The sequence below is a fragment of the Pocillopora damicornis genome, chromosome 8 (assembly GCF_964200805.1).
Source record: "Pocillopora damicornis chromosome 8, jaPocDami1.2, whole genome shotgun sequence".
Lineage (NCBI taxonomy): Eukaryota > Metazoa > Cnidaria > Anthozoa > Scleractinia > Pocilloporidae > Pocillopora > Pocillopora damicornis.
In genome coordinates, this window is record NC_142677.1 from 11,826,527 (window position 1) to 11,836,907 (window position 10,381).

The 10,381-nt window shown below is 38.5% G+C and overlaps 1 protein-coding gene across 1 annotated transcript; it reads left to right on the forward strand.

Moving 5' to 3' along the window:
• The first annotated feature begins 5,169 nt into the window (after window positions 1–5,169).
• LOC149041387 (uncharacterized) lies at window positions 5,170–10,049 on the forward strand. The gene is made up of 5 exons (XM_089180858.1): window positions 5,170–5,223; window positions 5,334–5,376; window positions 8,308–8,481; window positions 8,795–8,899; window positions 9,805–10,049. Exons 3-5 carry the CDS (start codon window positions 8,313–8,315, stop codon window positions 10,047–10,049), a joined length of 519 nt encoding a protein of 172 aa, XP_089036984.1. The 5' UTR covers window positions 5,170–5,223; window positions 5,334–5,376; window positions 8,308–8,312.
• Window positions 10,050–10,381: the final 332 nt, after the last annotated feature.

Consider the following 10,381-nt stretch of genomic DNA (forward strand, 5'->3'; position numbering starts at 1 on the left):
ATCCGATAAAAAAAGAAGCACATACCCTATTCATACCAGCAAAACATGTGTAGTAATAACCGGGTTTAACTCAATGGAAATCAGAGACAGAGGACTAAATAACTGAATTTTTTATAGGTTTCAAGAAGTCACCATTTTTTAGTTCCAATGTTTTCAATATGAAGTCGAAAAAGAAGGTTAAGCAGATTCTATGGAGAGAACAATCTCCAAACGTGCTTAGCAAAACAGTTTTAACACATCTTTAAACTTTGGTGTCAATGTGGTAACTACAATTTGTCCGCATGAAGTGGTCGAAAAGCAAATCAGTGGCAGGTAACACAGTAACACTACAGAACCAAAAGCACCTGTTATAACCTTCTGTAATCTTATTTAAAACAGATAAATGTCTAAATGAGAAGTAGAGCGTTCTATCTTAAGAGCCGAAATTGTGACAACTGTAATTGCATCATCTCGCATAAATTTGCAACTTAAAGAATCATCCCCTTTATCAAAATATATTATTACTTAATATATTGTTACTTACTCAGTAGGCAACTTCGCGAAACTGCTATGACATTAATTAGAGAAGTGTGGAAAAAACCCAGTTTAATTGAATAAGATCATGGCTTGACCAACTGAGCTAATCCAGTTGTCATCTTGATTCAGGTTTACATCATCTTTATCTCAGTGGCTGGCATTAAAAAGTTTTGTTTTGACTCTTGCTTCATAAGAGAACTCCTCTTTATTGGACACAGCGAGTTTTTGAAAAGTGTTTCTTAATAAGCGTTTGAACATGATCAGAGGGGTAGTTGTGTTTGTGAGCATCATCTTTAATAGTAGGTAAGTGTTAAAAGAAATAATTTCTTAAAACATGAACAAAACCCGTATGATCCTGACAAAATCTTGATTTCTTTTCACCTGAGGATGGGTAGCAGCGTTGCCGGAAAGCATTCTGAGAAACAGAACATGGGACAGAAAACGCCTATTCATCACAATAAAGCGCGGCAAAGCGTGGTAAAAAAGTAAACAAGTAAGGTCAAACAGGGAATGTTTTGTTACTACGTTACTAACCTGAAGAGAATAATACGAACATCATCAAAAACGGCCGGATTTTATAAAGTACAGAATTTGTGTCTGAAGTTGGTAAAAATGAAGGTAAAAGATGAAGATTTGCCAACCAATAACTTGGCCCGGAGAGAAGTCGATCATTCATTCTTTTTTTATGCTTACATGCCAACTGAAATAGCATGCATTTTACTTTCTTTTACTGCATATGTTTCCAACGGAATTCTAGGTTATTAGAAAGATTGTCATCCGGTTCAAAAAACTTGGTCTTTTGATGACCAAAAGTGCTAAAATTTTGTGACACGAGAAAAGGAAATCTAAAGCTACTTTCGTAAAAGTTTGAATAATTTTGAAAAATAAAATAGCGTTTCATGAAATGCTGTGCATAAGATGAAGTGAACTCCAAACAAACTGAGTAGGTACTCTTTGTCGTTCTTTATTTCTGAGGTATTTCTCCGTTTTCTAAAAGTCTTCATTTATTCGCCGAGAAAAAAGCGGAATCATTTTGTACTGTATTTCCAGCTCGATTGGGCAGACACTTGCGGTCCGACTAAATGTCATTGATTGATCGTGGATAGTGTTGTGCGTCGATTGTATTACTAGCTTCGCTATTTGGTGCGATGATGGTCGGTGCGCGGACCTTTCCAATGAGTCGCGAGTGAAAAGGATTACCCGTAACCACTAGAGCTTATTACTGCCTATTGCTAATAAGGATGAGTCAACGGTGTGAGAACATTGAAACGAGGCCACTTGATTGATTACTTTCAGGCCAAAGAACCTCTGCGCAAATTAGGTGGTCACGGTGTTTTAAAAATTCAAAACAAAATGGTGAATGAACAGGAAAGTCTCAAATTCTTCATTTCCCAACGTTTGTTTTCCGGAAAACACATAAGTATTCCAATTCATTTTCAGTACTTGCACATAACAGCGGTTGTCTTTTACATTTTCCTGCAAAATTTTGCGCTGGAAATTGTCGCGCGGTCGGCCAAAATTGATCTCTCTGAGCATGCCTGACGATGGACCGCTGTGTTGGAGTAACGCGATTGCATGCATTGACGGTCAATCAATGACAAGATGACAGAGCTGAATGACGTCTGTGCATACGCAAGACTTCGACGAGGAAAACGGATTTTGAGTTGGTTGCATGCTTGATTTTCCTTTCTGTTGCTTGTAGGCGTTTGCTTCCCCCGTTGCTTTCCTTTTACAGAACAGAGAGAGATAGAGATAGACTATGTTTTATTAAAATTACATTGCAGATAAAACTGAATTGCGTAACTTCACATTAATTAATTGTACAAACTGTTTCTGCAACACATATTTATGAAACTTGTTGCCGCTCTGTCGGTCTTACAACGATTAAGATTGAAATTCCTCTGTTTCCTAAAATTGTAATTAGCCTGATAACTTTTTGGGATTAAAGAATGAATTTTGTTGTTTTTGTTTTCTAAAACTGATCGGAAAAGTGTCGATGTCAACTGTTCTTGGTGGGTTCTCAAGCTTGGGATGTTTGCTTGATCGAGGGCTTCTTTGTATGATGCTCCAGGGAAGATGCATGCGAGGGCTCTTTTCTGCACTCTCTCCAGATCGACTTGTAGATATTTCGGAAGTGCATGGTGGAACACTGGGCAGGTGTAGTCTAGGCAGGACCTAATGGTTGCGCAATAGATTGCTACAAGATCGATTGTAGGTACTTTAGCCCGCTTAAGTTGAATCAAAAAATAGTGTTTTGAGTTGGATTTCTTTATTATTTCTGTAATATGGTTGTTCCAAGTTAGAGTTGAATTAATATTGAGTCCAAGAAGTTTAACACACTGCACAGATTCAATTAGTTCCCCGTCCACGTTGGTTTTTGGAAATTGGGGGTATTGAGGGCTAAAGCTGATCAACAGTTCTTTGGTTTTTGCGCAATTCAATTGAAATAGATTTTCCTCAGACCAGGACTGTACTTGGTCAACTGCACTTTGCGCGTGACTAATCTTTCCTTTCGGGACGGTTTCTGATACCGTCGTATCGTCAACGTATTTCCACAGATTAAAATTGTCGAGCGAAACTGACAAATCGTTTATCATTAAAAGGAAAAGCCAGGGGCCCAGTTTGGTTCCCTGTGGTACTCCGGCAGGCACTTTGCTCCACTCAGAGAAACAGTCATTGCCAAGTTTAACTCTCTGAGACCTATTTGAAAGGAAGTCAACTATCCAGTTAATAACGCTCTTCGGAATGTCCAGTTGATTCAGTTTTGATATTAGGATGGACTGATCAATTAGGTCAAAGTCCTTTCGGTAATCAAAAAGAAGGACCCGAACTGACGCTCCGTTTCCGTCTGTTGCTTCAAGCCAATTGTGTATCATGCTTATGAGTGCCAGTACAGTGGATGATCCAGATACCGTTCCGAACTGATTTGGGTCCGCTACTTTTTCCACGGCCGGTTTAATGAAGTCAGAAACTATAAAATCCTCTGCAAGTTTTGATAACGCAGGTGTAAGTGAAATTGGCCTTAGCTCCTTCTTGGGATCAGTCACTTGTTTTACCTTTGGGAGGGGTGTTATATTCGCCAATTTCCAAACTGACGGCAATTTTTGTTCTTTGTAGGAAGTGTTCAAAATGTCCGTTATGGGCTGTGCTAAAATTTCGGCGTATTCCTTTAGAACCCAATTAGGTATGCCGTCCGGGCCAGGAACTTTGTGTTTGTTGAGGCGTTTCAGATTAATGTACACTCGATGTGTTGATATTTTAGGGAATTCGGCACCTTCTCCTGTAGGAAGGAGAACAGACGTGTTTTCACAGTTGATAGGCTGATAAGACTGGAGCGGTTCTAGAAGAGCTTCATTTATTGCACTGGCGATTTCTTGGGGGGACATGTTGGTGAATTGCTGTACATCGAGGGAGGACAGTAAATTGGGGTTTTGTTTTTTGGATCCACTCAGTTTATTTATCTCTTTCCACCACTGACGGGGATTCACACCTTTGAGATCTTGCACTTTTGAAGTATAGTAGGCTACTTTGCATAGTTTCCTTTCTCTATTGACAGCATTGCGGTACAATCTGAAAACTGGACCCTTCTTGTTGGAATGAAATGCATTTTGACGCAAACGAATCAACTCCTTGAGTTTTATTGTCATCCAAGGGGCGTCCTTCGGGTAAACTTTAATCGACCTTTCTGGCATGATGTTATTTATGCCGTTTGTTATCAGTTCGTTGAAATTGCGGAGTTTTCCCTCACAGGAGCTTTGCATATTGATGCACGACCAGTCGACATTGCTGAGATAGCGGCCGAGACTTGTCTTCTTGCTTTCTCTCATATCTCTGATATTGATCTTTTTCCTGGTATGTTGGTTCAGTATCCTTTCCTTCGGCTTTACGATGACTGTGCTATGGTCTGACAGACCAAAGGGGGGAAAGCTCTCGGGCGTTGAGAAGTGATTGCCCATGTTTGTTAGTATTAGATCAAGCGTGGCCTGGCCTCTTGTGGGGAATTTAACAAGCTGCTTTAATTTAAAATGGTTCCGCAAATGGCACATATCAAGACGGTTAAAATCGCCAGTGACAATAATTCCACAATTTGGATACAAAGATTCGGCTGATTTCAAACTGTCAAATAGATGGTTGAGCAAATTCTGACTGTCGGATTCTGCTGGACTGTTACGGCCTGGGTAGTAAACGACGGCCAGCAAGATGCAACCTCCAAAATCTTTGTACACCCCCTAAAAATTTCAAAAATTCATTTCTCCTTAAAAACACCGGAAATAGGAAAATTCCTTCAACGACAAGAAAATTCCTGGGTTTTAAATGCTAGCCCCTTTTTTCTCCGCAAACTTCGCTGAATCTTGAATCTCGAGCGCTTGAGCCCGCGTTATTGATCGCATACCTGCGACGTAGCTTTTCGTCAAAATAATACTTCCAAAACATGCACAAAAAAGGAAACCGCGAAAATCATTAAACGATATTACATACTAAAAGATTACAAACTGTAATCTCTTGTACACTGAGTTTTTATTGTTTCATTTTAAATACAAAATTTGTTATTTCATTCTACCCTATCACTGCAGTCTTGACATCATAAGCAACCAATTAGACTATGAAACGTTTCATGGCCAACGCCCGCATACAAAACAAAACGTTCTCTTTATTCGAGGCTGGCAATTTGTCTTTGAAGGACCTTCGATCAGCCGAGGACCAGAGGTTGTCATTTATGATCTTTTTCTCTTATTAACTGACTTTTAATCCACAATCAATGTGTAACGCTGCAGATTTCGGTCAATTTTAACATCTCGTCTCTCTTTATGTGATAGGTTTGAGTATTGAAGACTAACAGATTGACCAAGATCATTTCGGGTATGTATACGCATAGGTAGGTTGTTTGCGTACGCTGGTTGTTTTATCGGTCGTGAATACCGTTTATATCTTCATGCACAGCAACTACGAAGTAAGTAATTAAGATCTCTGCCATATTACGAACGATTTCTATCTTCAGTTTAAATGCAAAGCACTCCACGATCAGTTTAGGTCATGTCAGTTTGCCATGTGATTTGGCTTTTTCAGTCCACAGTTACTCTGAAAGTTGAAAATTGAAAAAAAAAAAGAGTTAAAACAGTGAATTCTAAATATTTCGCCTTTTTTCTTTTTCTTTTACATTCCATAGTGTGTTTGATTAGATGCAATAGAGCAATGAAATTGACGAGTATTTTCTTCCTAAATGACCATCAGCTTTGACGCAACTGTTTACTCTCTTTTTTCATGGAATAGCTATATAACTCAGAAGTACACTCCTTTTAAAGAAGAAAAATTCCTTCAATAGTGCTCGTCGGCCGAGGTCACGGTTTTCATCTAAAAGTCTTTGGCTGATGCTCACCCGTTGCGCACATATAATAATACCATACTAACAAAAAAATTAATTGGTTCCATAATTTTCTCTTGCACCATGAATAATTCCAAAATTTCCCACAGTAAAAGGTGAATGAATTTAAATTGACGAGGATGCTCCATGAATTTCTACAAAAAAAACACAACCTTGATACCCTTCTTAAACATTTTTAAGTTCAAACATCAAAATAATCCTCCCTTGTTTTTGCTTATCATTCAAATGAAATACGACTAATTTAAAAAGTTACTAAGGAATAGTTTCACTTCTCACAAGCATGATACTAACAAACAATGATCCGTTACGAACAAGACTATTATTTAGCAATCCCCACTGTGAAGTCTTTGCTCTATACAGCGCCAACATGCCAAATTTTAAAATTAGAACAAAGAGGAAAATTCTAAAGAATGAAATCACCAAGGCGAATTTACTGTTCTGCTCATTACTGCAAGGATAAACGAGCGGGGATAACTACTATCAGCATTGCTTTAAATTGTGCTGCTTTTAAAACACCAAGATGTATGCATACACGTTCTCAGACAGCGTCCCGAGCAAAATTGATTGAATGCTACGCGTGACGATCAGGTATTAACAAATACATTTTCATCCCGAAATTCATACTGAAACAGATGACCATCGCGAAAAAATACATTCTTTTATTTTTTTTCTCAGAGGGTACGGTAACGAATCCTGCAATCTAATTGGTTCTTAGTGCGGTCCGTATTTTCCTATCTCTGCCCATGGGCAACAGTAACGCTTTCGTGAGTCGCCGAGTACATCCCCATTTTTGTTGCCATTTTTCATAAATATATCTCGTTTCTCCGGCTGGGCAGTATTTTTAAGCAAAGACGTCGGTCACTACTTCAAGCCGGTAAATAACTTATTAATTCCTCTTTTCTCCCTCTCAAATCACTTTGGTTGACAGAGAAATATTGGTTTCAAATTAAATTTGTATTAGTACCAATGTCATTAAATTGGTTGGCAAGCGGCCTAAAAACCGTCTGTAATTAATTTTAATCCTTCACAAAACTGAAGTACCTAGAAAGTTAAAAAGTGAGGTATTTTGTTACAATTGAATTGATCGATGGAACTTTCATTCATTTAATATCTGAATTCTCTCAAACAATTTGTTCGTAGTGAAAGGGCGAGCGAAGTTTTCAGTTCTACTAGCTACGAAGAAGTCTTCGGTGAGTCTTTCCAAGTCCCGGCGTTCAACCTGGACATTTGTACCGTAAATTGCACAACAGAAAATGCAGGAATTCAATGAGAAAAGGCCGCATTAAATCCCCTTGTTTCTAGTTGAAGTGTCTCATTCGAATTTAGTTTTTGTAGAGGAAAGACCAGATTTACACGCGCCATTGTAGCAAACAAACGAGCAAACACTCACAACGTCAAAATATAAAATTTGAATTTACTTACGACTACTTTCCTTGCCATTTACTTACTGAACAGAGGTAAATATTCGTACATTAATCGTCGATGAGACTGAATAATACTTTCCGTAAGATTGAAGAAAACATTGCTGTCACAATCCTTGCCAAACTAGTTCCTTTGTTTTTACAAAAATGTACTTGCGGTTTGATTTTTCTTACGCGCTCTCTAATTGACAGGTGTCAGATTGTGACATATAGTTGTAAAAATAATGTTTCAAAGTTTGTTTGGAAACCTTTTAAATCACCTTTATCGTTACGCAAATGAAAAATGTTTCGGTGAAGCCTCTCTCTTTAATTTGCATTACTTCTATTTTAACTACCATTTACTCGCTCAAAAATTGTTCAGTTTACGGAAGATCTTGCTGTAATCATAGCCCTAAATCATTGGGGTTCCTTTGGAATGAATTTCGTCAGTTTTCAGGAAAAAAAATAAAAATGTCTTTCACTAGCCTAACTCGGTCCGTATTGGGAAAAACTGTGCCTGAGGTCGTGAGTACCGCCCGAGGCCGTAGGCTGGGGAATAACACATATATCTTTAAGTGGCTTATTTACCCACATAGTCCCCAATAGCCTCTTATAAATCTGTTTTAAGTCCACGGACATGAGTATCAAGTTCGGAAAAAAGTTAAAAAAGAAAAAGTAGGGATCCTTTAAAAAAAAAATAATAAAAAAATAATGAAAAATAAAAAAAAAGGCTTAAAAACTCAAAGAGAGAGAGGATGAGATCCAGTCAGCCACAAAATCAATTGCAAGATCTGAGAATGGCCTGGGTGGTTAGAGGCTCCCAGTGAGTTAAAAGTATTGTCCTATTTCTTACCCCCAGCAAAGCAAGTAATGAAAAATAAAATTGGTAAATAACGTGTTTTCCAACGCCACTAAACTGTCAAAATAGTGTGAGGCACCCCACCAAATTTTCTGTGAGTGCGGAAGACAATACCGAGTAAACTGTGTTTTTACCTTAAATTTACCCAGCGAAAATGTCTACCCGACGAACATCTGCATTTCTGGTTTGCCTGTTGTTGGTTACTCTGATGGAAGAGGCAAAACCTGTACTTGGAGGGAAAGGAGGAGGAAAATTTTCGAAACTATCGAACAGGGTGAAGGAACTGGAGGAGAGCATGGAGGAACTAGGAGAATGCGAAGAAGGTAAAATTTAACAATGAATACCTAGTAATAAACTTGTGACCCTCTGTATTTGAAAAAAAAACCCTCGGAAAGAAATTGCGACTAAGATGGTTTTCTTTAGGCTTTTCACAACAACACAGATTTAGAAATAAAATTAGGTAAAAAAAAACTGTTCTTCCTAATTAGGACAAAATTGACAACGAATTAGCTGTGTAATTTTACTTTTCGGCGTCTTATTGAAAATAGAAAATAAGTTTTTCATTTAGTTGCTCCTAGATTTAAAGCGTAACTTCACTAAAGCGATTCATGGATCATTGTCGTAATTTATTTTCAGTTTGCTCGATGATCTCTGAACTAAAAGAGCGGCTCACTGCTGTAGAGGGTGAGATTGAAGAGCTGAAGAAAGAACCGCCGACAAACCCCCCTCCACTGGCTCCAGGTACATTTCTAATAGATTCCGAACTACGTTTCTGAAGTCCAAGATGACTCGAACCCTCGCTAACTCGAATGCGTCATTAACTCGAACCAAAATTGAACTTTAGGACTTTTGTCATTCATTTGATGACTTTTTTCACCCCCTGTAACTCGTGCATCCTTGACAACTGTAGCTTCCCGCTAACTCCAAACAATTTTCGTTCCCCTTCGGAACATTTTCTTCAAGTCAATACCTCAAACCATGTTTGTCTTTTTATATTTTTATATTTAAGTTTTTGGCTATCTTAAATTACCCAGAAGAACAATTGGCCCAAAGCAGGTTCCGTTGGTCTTCTCCCTCCCCATTTTCAGCAATTTGAGCCATCGCAGGTCATCGCAGAGAGGCATCTCCATCCTTAACCAACAAAATTCTAGTCAATACTCGACGGTTACCACGAATTCCAGGTTGTTTTTATCCGCCTAGACATGGTTAATATGTGTCTAAATGTCCAATCAACTTGCTTGAAAAACTGAAAAACGTCTCCGCTCGTCACGATTTTTGCGGACTCAAATATAAAACTATAGTGATATCATGATAATATAGCAAAGTTTTGGAAAAGATTGATAAGCGACGCCGTTTTTTGCCCAGGTATAAATAATTCAGGTAGCAAAATAAAGCTTTTAATTTTTCTATCAACAGTCCTTTGAGAGGGGCACAAAAAATGTTTCATTCACAAAATGACGTTGAGGCTCCATGATGTTGACATGCGTGCTGAGTGGTCTTTAGCACGCATAAATATTGGATATCACCGCTTTTTTAAAAAAATTCCCGCCATTTTAACAAATGTTCACTGTTGCTATGTATTGACAAGTGAGTTTGGGACACGCGCAGACATTTTTCAGCTCTGTTTTTGCCATATTGCAAATTAGAGTGCGAAGGCTACAAAGTTCTGGACAGCGCTGACAGGAAGAATACCTACGGTATGGGCAATGCAGCATGTGACAACGACATTGAAGAAGCGTGGTACCGCTTCACCGGAGCCGCAGGCTCAAAGATGCCAGAGTCACCACCAAATAAAAACACGTGTGGCACGCATGCACCGGGGTGGCTGAATGGACGACATCCATCTGTTGCCGAGGGAAAGATGCACAGATCACATTTCTTACAACAGTAAAATTTTTTTTCTGGGTAATTCATATGAATGAATTCAAGACTCCGTTTGGCGGGAAATTATTCTCGGGTATTTGCCAACGAACATTATTTGTTCCGAGAAGCGAATGATTTTCGAAGAGCGAAGCTTTAGGAAAGCTGTGGACTTCGGATAACAGATGATGCCGAGGGATATGTAAACGAGCACATTTGTAAGCCAAATGAATGCATTTATTCTCTCTTTCTCTTTTTTCTTTATTACTGTGCGCGTAACAAAACGATCACTTCGAAAACAGATGTTGATTTTCCACCAATTGGTTAATAAGCAAATTTATTCCTTCTAATGAAACAACAGCA